At 38.0% G+C, this 14,188-nt stretch overlaps 1 protein-coding gene across 1 annotated transcript in view; it reads left to right on the top strand.

Annotated features, from left to right (window-relative positions):
• LOC150106096 (uncharacterized) overlaps window positions 1–14,188 on the top strand; it is a 138,891-nt gene that overhangs the window by 21,593 nt on the left and 103,110 nt on the right. The window contains exon 2 of the mRNA XM_090394629.1: window positions 11,337–11,485. Within this exon, the coding sequence (XP_090250755.1) occupies window positions 11,354–11,485 (132 nt within the window). The 5' untranslated portion in view covers window positions 11,337–11,353. The remainder of the gene's footprint in view (window positions 1–11,336; window positions 11,486–14,188) is intronic.

The following is a 14,188-nucleotide window of genomic DNA, read 5'->3' on the forward strand; positions in this document are numbered from 1 at the left end:
TGCTGATGTTGACTCTACAAATGGATTTCAAATCCAATCGTATAAATTGACTGAAATGTCTGGAAAATAATGGTCAGTTTTTTCTTCTGTTTTTTACAGTCATGTTAAATGACTGTAAATAAGCTTTTGCAGATCAGTGTTCTTACCTTTTCTGGAGGCAACTTTAAGGAACATTTCTACATTCTTGGTGCATAATTTTATCTTCCACATTTTTATTTTATCTTTAAAAGATTTAATTTTATCTGTAGATGTCAAAATATTCTAATTTCTTCCTTGCATGTTGGAATTCAGCTTGTTCAGATGATCGAATATGTCTGTTAAATAGGCTAGTTTGGAACACCAAAAATCATCTGGTAATAATTTATAGAATTATGGTTTGTCTTCATTTTGGAAAAACATTAATATTTCTTCTTTAAGTTCAAAAAAACGATCCAATACCCGACTTTTTGAAAGCCATCTTACTTCGGTACGAAGAAGAAGATTCTTGTAATGAGATTGCATCTCTTCACATAGTCCTGCAAATATTCTAGATTTTAATGGTCTGGCCTTAATATAATTAACCATCTGAATGATTTCTTCTAATATACTTTTTAATTCCAAGCCTATTGTCTTTGCCACCAATGATTCATGATGAATGAAGCAATGAGTCGTTATAATGTTCTCATTTTCTTTTCTAGCAAAGGAAACAAACCCTTTTGTAATTCCAACCATAGAAGGTGCACCATCTGTGCATATACCCACACATTTTTCAAGATAGACCATTTGTATTAAAGTATGTGTTCATTATATCAAAGACATCTTTTCCCATCATAGTTTTTTCGAATTCCTTGCAGCATCGAAATTCATCGATAATTTTATCATCTTCAATGAATCGAGTAAAAACAAGTAAGTGTGCTTTACCACCAGTATCAGTTGACTCATCTAACTACAAACTGAAAAATTTTGATTCGATTATTTTGGTTATAACTGACTTTTCAATATCGACTGACAGATCATTAATGTCTACTCATGGTATCATTTGATAATGGAATCTTCTTTATTTCTTCTTCTGCCTCAGTACCAAAAATTATTCTCACAATTGCTGAACAGGCCGGACGAATCAAGGTTTTGCTAATAGTATGAGACTTCATTTCCTTCGCAGTTATTTCAGCGACTAAACTCGCTTCTTGAACTCGGTCGGAAATTGTAAACTTTCTTACAAAACTTTTACTTTGTTTTTCTTGTAATCTTATTAACTCTTTGAAATATTCAGGATTTTTATTCGACAAGTTGTCATATTTAGTGGAGAAATGTCACAATAATTGTTAGGAACCATAGCCTCATTTGATAGAACCAGACCACACAAAATACACTTAGGGCTGGGAATTAATTTATCACCACACCACGTAAATCCCATTTTTAGATAGCTCTCTTGATATAAACGAGTTTTTACATTCTATTTCATTGTTCCCTTTTTACATGAACTTATTCTTTCTGTTGTTTCATTAGTGCTTTTTTGTTGCTGAACATTAAAAATAGTCAATAGTATAAGATAAGGAATTAAATGAGGAAGGACGTAGGCATCTGGAGAGATTGCTGTTCTGAACGAGTCAGTGTGTCCCAGGGAGGATGATAGCAGGGATGGCCTCTTGTGGGAATGGATACTTGGGAGAAGGGAGACAATGTCAGGTAACACTGAGCCCAGTGGAGTCTAGAAGGGATAATGCCGGGTATAGAAACAATGGCATTTATATGCTGTATACTAATGCCAGGAGTATCCGGAATGAGGGAGAGGAATTGGTGGCGCAGATAGCATCAGCCTGGCCAAAAATTATTGCGATCACTGAGACGTGGTTGACAGTAGGGGATATAAAAACAGGAATAGAAGTCGCTGGGTATAGCATTTTTCGTCAGGATAGGAGGGAAAAGCGTGGTGATGGGGTGCTGCTTATGATAAGTGATGACCTATGTCCTCTAAGAGTGGAAAATTTGGAAGGAAGTGAGACAAATGATTTTGAGAGCGTATGGTGTGAGGTACAGGTAGGTAAGACAGGATATTTATGGGGTGTTGCTACAGACCCAGGAGCACAGAGGATGGGGACCAGGAGATGTTTAGACAGCTAAGTTTGGCAAGTGCAAGAAGAATGATTGTTATGGGAGATTTTAACTTCAGTAGTATAAATTGGAGAGAGGAAGATGCATGTAACAATAGGGGAATGGAATTTCTAGAATTCTTGAGGGACAAATGTCTTAGGCAACATGTAACAGAGGGAACAAGAGGTTCAAAAATTTTGGAGTTGGTTATAGCATCAGAAGAGTTGATAATAACTGAGTTGACGTCTCTCCCACCAGTTGGAGAGAGTGACCATATGGTGTTGACTTGGAAAATGAATAGACATGCAGGAGTATCAAAGAGACGGGAACTTATGTGGAATTATAAGGCAGGTGATTATAATAGTCTTAGACGTCAACTTCGGGAAGTTTCATGGAGGGAGGAATTGGAAGGCCGGGATATCACCAGTGCGTGGGAAATTGTGAAAGAATATTTGTTATCAGCAATTGTAAGGTGTATACCACGAGTGAAGAAGAGGACGCGATTTAGAGTAAAGTGGATGACAAACAATATTAAACAGGAATTGCATGCGAAAAAGAGGCTATGGAAGAGATATAAGGAGACAGGTGAAGAGATGCATGAGGAATATAAGACACAGGCCAGAAGAGTGACTAGTGTGGTAAGAAAAGCGAAACTGGAATATGAGAGGAGATTGGCCCTAAGATCCAAAGAAAATCCTAGGGAATTTTTTAGCTATGTGGCCAGTAAGAGGAGAAATGACTGTGGAAGAATGATATTGTGAGATAAAAATGGGAATAGAGTGACTGATGCAGAGGACATAGTGGAATTGTTCATTGAACACTTTATTGGAGTATTTCATCCTAGAGGAGTCAGTTTTAATGCTAGAGGGATAGGACAGGTACGAGGTCTGGAGGTACAGGAGGAGAGTGTGTTGCAGATACTGAGTACTCTGGATGTCAGTAAAGCTGTGGGACTAGATGGTATTTCGCCATGAGTTTTGAGAGAATGTGCTAGGGAATTGACAGTACCTTTAATGTGGCTTTTCAATGAAAGTCTTGCTTTGGCAAAGGTGCCCAGGGAATGGAAGGAAGGTAAGATAGTGCCATTGCATAAGGGTGGTAACAGACTGGAAGTGTCTAATTATAGGCCAGTCTGTGTGTCATCAGTAGTTGTTAAGATCTTGGAGAAAGCAGTGAGGGACCGTGTACAGCATTGGGCAGATGAGGGTAATGTTATCGGTGTGAATCAACATGGATTTGTGAAAGGATGCTCTTGTTTTAGCAATATGCTAGCCTTTTATAATAAAGTTACAAGAACATTAGATGAGGGAAAGGCATATACTGCAATTTTCTTAGACTTGGCGAAGGCATTTGACAGGGTGCCACATGATAAGCTGATATTTAAGTTGCAGCACATGGGTCTGGATGTCAGATTGGTCAACTGGATTCAGGATTGGCTGTCTGATAGGTATCAGAGAGTTGTGTATGGTGGAGCGGTTTCCAGGAGGCGGAGGGTTACAAGTGGGGTCCCACAGGGCTCAGTACTAGGACCTATATCATTTAACCTTTATATCAATGACATAGCCAGTGGATTGCAGAGGGATATTCAGTTATTTGCGGATGATGCGAAGCTGGGAAGGATTATTAGTAATAGTGCAGATGTAGTAGCCCTGCAAGAGGATTTAAATAAGCTAGATAGATGGGCAAATGAATGGGGGTGTCAGTTTAATGCAGCAAAATGTAAGGTCTTGAGGTCTGGGAAACATCGATGGGATGCTGCATACTCTATGGGAGGAGTTATACTGGAGGAAGTAGGGGAGACAAGAGATCTGGGGTTGATAGAAACCTGAAGTTTAGGGGACATATTGCAAAGGTGGTGAAGGTAACACAGAGGATTGCTGCTATTATGAGAAGGACACTGACCTGCAGAGATAAGAGGGTTATCATTCCGTTGTATAAGTCTCTGATCAGACCACACTTGGACTATTGTTCTCAGATTTGGTCCCCAGGATTTGAAGGGGATAAATTAACTGTGGAAAGGATACAAAGACGGATGACAAAGATGGTTTCAGGACTGTACAAGGATAGTTATGAGGATCGGCTGAGAGAATGTGGACTGCAGAGTTTGGTGGATAGAAGAAGGAGAGGTGATATGATTGAGACTTTTAAACTGTTGAGAGGTGGTTACAGGGTTGACACTGGGGAGTTCTTTTGCTTGGTTGATCAGCGGGAAGGAGTGATGACAAGAGGCCATCCCTGGAAGTTACTAAAGGAAACTGTGAGCAAGAGGGTAAGGAGTGGTTTCTTTGTGTGGAGGGTGGTTGAGCCGTGGAATGCATTGCCTGATGGAGTGGTGGGAGCGAGAACGGTCAGTGAGTTTAAAGAGTGGTATGATAAACTTTGTGTTTCTCAGGGGGGGACCTCCCCTCGATGAGTCTTGACAGACTTTGTCTTAGGAAGGACCTCCCTCGATGAGTCTTTTGACTCCTTGGAGGCCTGAATAATAATAATAATTTATTAGTGCGAATTGGTTCGTTAGCTTTGCTACAAGTAGACATTTCTTGATCATCAGAATCTTCACTTCTCCTTTTTTTAAGGAAAAAATTATTCATTATTTTGAAGGGCATATGTAACTTTAAAATTTATTTCAAGTAAATAATTTTTTTTCCGGATGGAAAAAGGAAAAACATTTGTTTACGATGTCTCTTGTTATAGTTGGAATATATAACAATAAGAAAAACCTCTACTCACTGAATTTAACGACTTTAATATCGTACTTCGTTTATTCTCACTGATGACAAAAGACTCAAGATTTTTGTTTAGGGGAAATGATCATGTATAATACTTGTCACACTGAACAGAGAAATACTAAAACAGACAGCAGGACAACTAACCATTCATTAGTTCATTTTCCCCAGTATTTATGTACCGTCACATATCTAGTTTCTACGACACGTGGTGATCTAATGAAATCCCAGGATATAATATAAGAGTGATACAAAAAATGATAATTTTTATATACGCTTCATCCATTAAAATCAAAATATATAATTTTTTTTGTTTTTGATTTAGTTATTTGTGGCAATTGAATATTTTGCTTTTTTCAAATAAACAATTCAAAATTTCGTGGCACCCTAGGGTGCCATGGCACCCAGTTTGAGAACCACTGCACTAGACTGTAAATTGCATGTTCTCAACCTTTCCTCATATTCAACATTCCAGAGATCAGAAACTACATTAGTCAGTTGCCTCTGGAACCTTTCCAACATCTCTTCATCCTTTTGAAACCAAGGTGACCAAATCTGGGCACATTATTTCAAGTAAATGAAATAATCATGCTCATCAGGCACACATGGACTACTGTCCATGTGTGGCCTGATCAGAGCCTTATACAATGGAACAAGAATCTCCTTACTTCAAGTCAGTGTCATCCACATCATTCTCGAAATTCTTTGTTTTCCTCACAATTTTGGCAGCGTCTCCTAAATTTCAGATCCTTATCCATTATCCCCACAAGATCTCTTATTTCCTCTTCCTCAAACAATATATCCACACAAAGCATAAATTCTACATCCCACCTTTGTTTCCCAAATTTTAAAATCTTACATTTTGCAACATTGAACTTGCATCTCCATTCCCGTGATCTATTAGAGTCTGGATCTTCAACTCTTAACTTCAAGTCTTCTCTACTCTTTATAGTTCGTCCCAACTTTGTCATCTGCAAACAGCTGAATACCCCATCCAAATCTTTGCCAATATCATTAACATACAGGTTAAACAGCAATGGCCCTAAAACAGACCCCTGAGGTATACCGCTAGTGACTCCTCTTCTGGGATATTGCTACCCCATACACAACATGCAGATACCTATCAGATAGCCATTCTTCCATCCAATGCACTAATCTAATATCCAACCCCATCTACAGGGTGTTCGGGATAAATTTGACATATTTATAATTAATTATATTTTTCCGTAAGTTACATGTATTAACACACACTTCTCTTCATTTAAAAGTTTGGACCCTTCTTCATTCATATACAAGATGTCAGAAAGGATGGATAGCTGGAACCCACCTGAATCATGGAAGAGAATAACTTGTATCATGATGATTCGTGCCCGCCATCAAAATAAGGATATTACGACTGCTGCCCAATGCTCCCTGAATACAGTAAAAACAATCAGGCATGAACTAGAGACTTGCAATGGTGACTACGAGGATGTAGCAAGAAGAAAGATCCCTAGCAGACGATCTGATTGCGTTCGTACAGCAGAATTCCTCGCAAATTTGCAGGAACAGGTGTTGAAGAACCCTGGCATTGGAATTCGGGCTTTGTTCGTGGAGTTGCTAACTGTAGTCAAGCCCTGGATAACAAGGGTAGCCAATGGTAGGCCGTATGTATGGCAGCAGGATTCGGCCCCTTGCCACACCTCTGGGAAAAGTCAAAAATGGTTGTCTGAAAATTTCTACGACTTCACCAGTCCAAATGTTTGGCCTCCAAACTCCCCAGACCTTAACCCCATGGATTATTTTGTATGGGGCGCAGTTGAAAAAGACACCAATCGCACTTCCAGTAATACAAAAGCCCAGTTAATGGATAAAATTAAAACAGTTTTTGCGGCCCTTCCCAGGGAGACTGTAGCATCAGCTTGTTCGAGGTTCCGAAGCAGAATTGAAGCTGTGATCGATGCTAATGGTGGTTATTTTGAGTAAATCTTGTTGATAGTATTGTAATTAACTCTGCCTGTAATGTTTTTTTGTCAATTCATTAAATTTAATAGATACAAAGAAGATTTTCTTTTTCCTTACGAAACTGTCAAATTTATCCCGAACACCCTGTACTTTAGTTTGACTAGAGCATATGGGATTGGATATCAGATCAAATTGGTTGTATATCCCTCTCCTCTGTCCAAGGGAGCCATTACCTTACTGTAATAAGTAGATTAATAAAATATGACCTCCCTTTAGAAAATCCATCCTGTCCAATGATAATATAATTGTTGTCAACCCAGTTTTGGATCCTATTTCTCATCACCTTCTCCAGCAACTTAACCACAACAACACACAAATAGACCTATTATTTGATGCTTGAGTTTAATCACCTCCCTTATGAAATGGCACAACCTTTTGCTCAGTTAGTCAGTCTCTCCTGCCCATTAACTGCTCTCAAACTCTCCATGATGTCACATTCATAAGAAAGAAAGACCTTTATAAACTGCTCATTAAGTATCTCCACTATATCTTCTACAGTAGTTGTCTTTATACCATTTTCTTCAATTTTTGTCATCATCCATAATCTTTTTTTTTTTTGTTGGCTACATATTTAAAGAACTTCCTAGGATTCTTTTTGGCTTCATTAGCTAACTTTTGCTCATGTTTCACTTTTGATACCCTTACCAACCAAGTCACCCTGCTTGCTTGGTCTCTGTAATTCCCTTGGAATTGGTTATTACCACTTCTATTAAGCTACCTCTATCAGGGCCAGCTCTAAGAATTTTGCTGCATCATGCAATAGTTTATTTTGCTGCCCCGTCCCCCTAAAAAAATCTTTTAATGACTAAAAGCCATGATGTTATTGCTTAGTTACAGCTTAAACAAATACTGCGAATTGTTATAACCATCAGCAGTGAGCGAAATTTTATTACTGGAAAACAACTTGCAACAGAAACAAAGTACAGAATCTTTTTCTTTAGAATACACTAACCATGACCAATTAATATGCTCTCAATTGCTTAGTTCCCTAGTGTAATGATTTAATGAAAATTTCCAACCATTAGAGCTGCATGGTAAAACAAAATCACTTTCTGGTCTCACCAGCAGACCTTTCATTACAATTTCCAATCTTTGGAATCACTTAAAGAGGGATTCCATCTTGCTGGATCAATGTTCATTCAAATTCATCACTTAATTTTATTATTATTATTCAGGCCTCCATGGAGTCAAAAGACTCTTCATGGGAGTTCCTTCTTAAGAAACATAGTCTATCATACCACTCCTTAAACTCATTGACCGTTCTTACTCTCACCACTCCGTCAAGCATTGCATTCCATGGTTCAACCACCCTCCATGTAAAGAAACCACTCCTCACCCTCTTGCTCACGGTTCCCTTTCGTAACTTCCAGGGATGGTCCCTTGTCATCACTCCCTCCCACTGTTCAACCAAGCAAAAGAACTCCCCAGTGTCAACCCTGTAACCACCCTTCAACTGTTTAAAAGTCTGAATCATATCACCTCTCCTTCTATCCACCAAACTCTTCAGTCCACATTCCTGCAGCCAATCCTCATAACTAACATTGTACAGTCCTGAAATCATCTTTGTTATCTGCCTTTGTATACCCTTTCCACAGTCAATTTATCCCCTTCAAATCCTGGGGAACAAATATGAGAACAATAGTCTAAGTGTGGTCTGATCAGAGTCTTATACAACGGAATGATAACCTTTTATTTCTGCAGGTCAGTGTCCTTCTCATTATTGCAGCAATCCTCTGTGTTACCTTCATCACCTTTGCAATATGTCTCTGATGGTTTTGAAAGCATATGTTGTGAGGTAGAGGTGAGCAAGACAGGATATTTAGTGGGGTGTTGCCACAACCAATGAGCGCTGAGGGTAGGGAGCAGGAGATGTTCAGGCAGTTGAGTTTGGCAAGTGCAAGAAGAAGAATGATTGTTATGGGAGATTTTAACTACAGCAGTATAAGCTGGAAAGAGAAAATGCATGTAGTAATAAGGGAATGGAATATCTAGTATTCTTGAGGGATAAATCTCTTAGGCAATATGTAATAGAGAGAACAAGAGGTTCAAGAGTTTTGGATGTGGTCATAGCATCAGACGAACTGATAATAACTGAGATGATATCTCTCCCTCCAGTTGGAGAGAGTGACCATATGTGGTTTTGGAGTAGCAAAGAAAAGGGAACGTATGTTGAATTATAAAATAGGTGATTATAATAGTCTTAGACATCAACTTGGAGCAGTTCCATGGAGGGTGGAATTGAACGGCCATGATATCATTAGTACTTGGTAAATTGTGAAGGAATATTTGTTAGCAGCAACAGTAAACTATATTCCACATGTGAAGAAGAGGACACAATTTGGTGTAAAGTGAATGACAAACAATATCAAACAGGAAATGGAGGTGAAAAAGAGGTATTAGGTGAGGGGTGGACAGCAGATGCATGAAGAATATAAGACTCAGGCAAGAAGAATGACTAGTATGGTGAGGAAGACAAAACTGGAATACAAGACGAGATTGGCATTAAGATCCAAAGAAAATCCTAGGGAATTTTTTAGCTATGTGGCCAGTAGGAGGAGAAATCATTGTGGAATAAAAAGAAATAGTTAATGATGCAGAGGACGTAGTGAAGTTGTTCAATGAACACTTTATTGGAGTATTTCATCCTGGAGAAAGTAAGTTTTAATACTAGTGGAATAGGGAAGGTTCGATGTTTAGAGGTACAAGAGGTGAGTGTGTTCCAAATAGTGAATACTCCGAATGTCAGTAAAGCTGTGCGACTGGATTGTATTTCACCATGGGTTTTGAGAGAATATGCTAAAGAACTGACAGCTCCGTTGACCTGGCTTTTCAATGAAAGTCTGGCTGCCCATGGAATGGCGGGAAGATAAGATATTTCCTTTGCATAAGGATAGTAGCAGACTGGAAGTGTCTAATTATAGGCTAGTTTGTGTGTCATCAGTAGTATTTAAGATCTTAGAAAAAATCAGTGAGGGACAATATACAGCATTGGGCAAATGAGGGTAATGTTATCTGTGAGAATCAACGTGGGTTTGTTAAGGGGCGCTCCTGCTTTAGTAATATGATTGCCTTTTGTAATAAAGTAACAAGAGCAGTTTATGAGGGAAAGGCATATACTGCCATTTTTGTTGGATTTTGCAAAGGCATTTGACAGGGTACCACATGATAAGCTGATAAGTTGCAGCACATGGGTTTAAATGTCAGGTTAGTCAACTGGATTCAGGATTGGCTGTCTGATAGATATCAGTGAGTGGTGTGTATGGTGGAGCAATATCAAAGAGGCAGAAGGTTACAAGTGGGGTTCCACAGGTCTCAGTAGTGGGACCTGTATTTTTTCAACCTTTATATCAATGACATTGTCAGTGGATTGCAAGGGGATATTCAGTTGTTTGCAGATGATGCGAGTCTGGGAAGGGTTATTAGTAATAGTGCAGATGTGGCAGCCCTGCAAGAGGATTTGAATAAACTAGACAGATAGGTAAATGAATGGGGGTGTCGGTTTAATGCAGCAAAATGTAAAGTCTTGGAGTTTGGGATACATCGATAGGAGGCTGCATACACAATTAGAAGAGCTGTACTGGAGGAAGTTGGAGAGACGAGATCTGGGGAGGGGATGATTGATAGAAAACTGAAATTCAGGGAGTATGTTGGAAAGGTGGTGAAGATGATGAAGTATTGCAGTAATCCAGAGGATTACTGCAATACTGAGAAGGACGCTGACTTGAAGAGATAAACGTTATCATTCTGTTGTACAAGACCCTGATCAGACCACACTTAGACTATTGTCCTCAAATTTGATTCTCAAATGTCTGCAGAGTTTTTGTGAATAGAAGAAGGAGAGGTGATATGATCGAGACGTTTAAGCTGTTGAGAAGCAGTTACAGGGTTTCATGGGTAGTTGAATCGTTAAATGCATTTCCTGATAGTGGTGAGAGCAAGAACGGTCAGTGAGTTCAAGTAGTGGTGTGATAGACTTTAGTGTTTCGTAGCAAGGTCCTCCCAAGATGAGTCTTGACTTCATGGAAGCTTGAATAATAATAATAATAGTTATTATATTTTACCTTGGAAATTAATTTTATTTCAACTTTAATTGAAATAAAATCTGATATCAGCATAACACTCTTGTCTGAAATAGTGAATTCTATGTTAATTTTCTTGTTGCGGGGCTAAAACCAGAGTTTTCCAGAGTGAGAGAGACTGATCAACTAACCTATTTGCTTAAGTCAAAAGATCAACTACCTCAGGAACCTGCTTGAAAACCCAAGGAAAGAAATTCCTCTAGTCAGCAACCAGAATCAGGTTTTAACTTGTCTTTCTTCTGGAAGGCTTGTGCTATGGAAGCAAACAGCATTTTCGACAGGAGACTACAGAGGTATCTTAAACTCTAATGAATTTGTAAATTATTTCAAGTGTAAATTTGTTGTAAAAGTTGTAAATTAGTTACTGAGATCTTTTTCTTCTTTTTTTTTTAATAATAGGGATAATTATTTTACTTATGAATAAAGGTGTGAAAAGCATTTCTATTTTTTACAGAACAGTTTCATTTTAAAATGACTGCATTGGAGAAAAGTTTTGCTGAAGTTGTGCGTACAAATTGCGATGGTCAAATTACCCAGAATGAGCAGGAAAGAGTTGTTGTATGTATTCACTGTAAAAATACATTTGGGTACTTTAAAATCAGGGTAAGTGTTAGTTGAGTTATTTAAATAATGCCATAGAATTACAATCCTAAATAACAAGCATTTCTTGCTGATGAAAAAAAGCAAGTTTTTGACCTATCATAATACCTAAATCTACATAAATACATTACTTTAACAGGCATCTGTTTCAAGAATGGACAGATGAAAAAGAAATTGTCCTTTTTATGCTTTATCCAAGCATAAGCAATAGTTAATCAAGGTGATTGTAGAGAGCTTGCAGGATGATTTAAATAAGCTGACAGTATGGGCAAAACATAATGGATGTCAATTTAATGTGGAAGAGTGTAGTTATGCATTTTGGGATATAAAGATTACAAGCTGTGTACCACATTGAGGATACTGTACTCCAGGAAATTGATAAAGCCAGGGATTTGGGGGTACCAATAAATAGTTAAAGTTTAGAGTACATGTTGCTAAAGTAGCCAAGGTAGTTCACAGGATTACTTGGTTATTGAACATTAGCAAACAGATATGAGGTAGTTATCATTCCTCTATATTATTAAGCATTGCTACAACTGCATCTTGGTCACCTTGGATTTCTTGGGGACGAGGAAGTGGTGGCAAAGATTCAGAGATGAGTGATCTGTGGAATGCCCTTATGAAGATAGACTGTGGGTTTGTGGATTGCAAAATTTGGTTGATAAGTGACAAAGGAGGGATATGATAAAAACATTTAAGTTATTTAATTTATAGGATTGATGCAGGAGAAATGCTTTGGCACTTGACTAGAATGAACAGAACAAGAAGTCATCCCTGGAAGTTGGATAAGAGTGTGGTTAGCAAGTGCACGAATGGAATAGGATGCTTGAGTAATTTGTCTGTTAATGGTTTCAAGGAAAGGTATGATAGACATTTTGTTCATAGTTGAGGGCCACCATGATGAGTTTTAGAACTCCATGGAGGTACCCATGCAATAATATTATTATTATTATTGCATGGGTACAATAATAATATAAACATACTCCCTAATCACATTCTTGCACAATTTCCGGGGATAACCACTAGTTCTCTTCCTACTCATCATGTATTGAAAAATTTATTTTGTGCCACTTATAGAATCCCTTTAGCAATTGATAAGATTCTGTCATATACGCTCTCCTCTCTGTTTATTGTCAGGCACATAAACTCAATGATTGCAACAATTTTATCTCCCTTATTTCTGATACTCCTGGGATTCATAAATAAGCATAAGAATCCATTTCTTGTCTACAACCAGTTCTACTCATGCTGCCTATATCTGTAACCTCTCCTCATCTGCTCCTGTCTTCTCACCTTCTGTCCCATACATTATCTCCCCCAACTCAACCCCAATATATTCTTGGCAGTTCTATTTCTATGCTGACCATCCACAACTAAACTCTGAAGTCCACATGCCTCAATGTATCATCAGAGTGAGCATTCCACGGACCTGTCTCTGGATCATCATTACCATCTCCTGATCCTCAAGAAACCCAAATGACCAAATTTATGCACAGTAGTCAAGAGACAGCCAAATCATAGCATAGCTTTCTCAGGAGGGAGAATAACTTCCTGATCTTTACTTCTCAATGTATTCTTTAATATCCAAGTAATTTTTTGCCAACTTTTGCAATATGCACTTTGAAGTTCAAATCTCTGTTCACCATCACCCCCAAACCCCTAGCCACTCAATTTCTTGCAATCCAGTACCATTGATATGATAGAAAGTATGTAATCTTTTCATCCCAAAGTATATAACCTTACATTTTCCAAAATTAAATTAATAGCCATTATCTTTTGCCTACAATACCAATTCATTTAAATCACCCTGTGATGTATAAATATCATGCAGGATGTTTAAGAGAAGAGGGATGTTAACTGATGCTCTTTCCTGTTTTGCATTGTCAGCAAACAAGTGAATATCATTCCCTGTATATGAGGTGAATGGATTTCGAAAATGATAATGTATGTGGGTAGTTAGCATAGGAATGAATAGTGAAGAATACAACAAGCATTTCTGTTCATGCCTATAACCTTTCTCAGGACTCTCATATCTGCGGTCTCTAGTCTTTGGTCAAGTGTTTTACTTCTGACCTAGCTCTCAGATCCATAAGTTAAAACTGGTTTGAACACTGTCTACAGCTAATACAGCTAATTTAGTGTTCCAACTAATTTCTCTCTTATTCCATATGAATTTATTCAATTGACTTCCCACCATGCCAGCTTTGTTGATTCTGTTGTCTATTTCTATATTTAATTTAATATCTTCACTAAAAATCATGCCTAAGTAGCTGAAATGTTTTACTTGTTCCACAGGTTCTCCACTCACAACACAGTTAACATTTTCAATGATTCTGCCTATTTTCATTGTCTTTGTCTTTTTATTGCTGACCTTCATACCATATCTATTACAACAGCTATTCAATTTAGTCAGAGAATCTTGCAGACTTGTAGCGGATCTATTTAGAAGTATAACATCATCCACATAAAGCAAAGAGCTGACATTAACATCTCCAATTTTGATATCATGTTTAATACCACTTTCCTTCATAATGTGATCCATATGGATACTGAATAACAGAGGGGATAATGTACATCCTTGTCTCACACCAGATTTAACATTAAACCATCTTCACGTACTTCCTTCAATTCTAACTGCTGACTTACAACGCAAATAAAGACTAAGTATTGCTTGATATAATGCCCCTGCCCCATTCACACCATATA

Source organism: Typopeltis vanoorti, chromosome 6, assembly GCF_054136105.1.
Source record: "Typopeltis vanoorti isolate ZY-2024b chromosome 6, IOZ_Tvanoo_1.0, whole genome shotgun sequence".
NCBI classification, from domain to species: domain Eukaryota; kingdom Metazoa; phylum Arthropoda; class Arachnida; order Uropygi; family Thelyphonidae; genus Typopeltis; species Typopeltis vanoorti.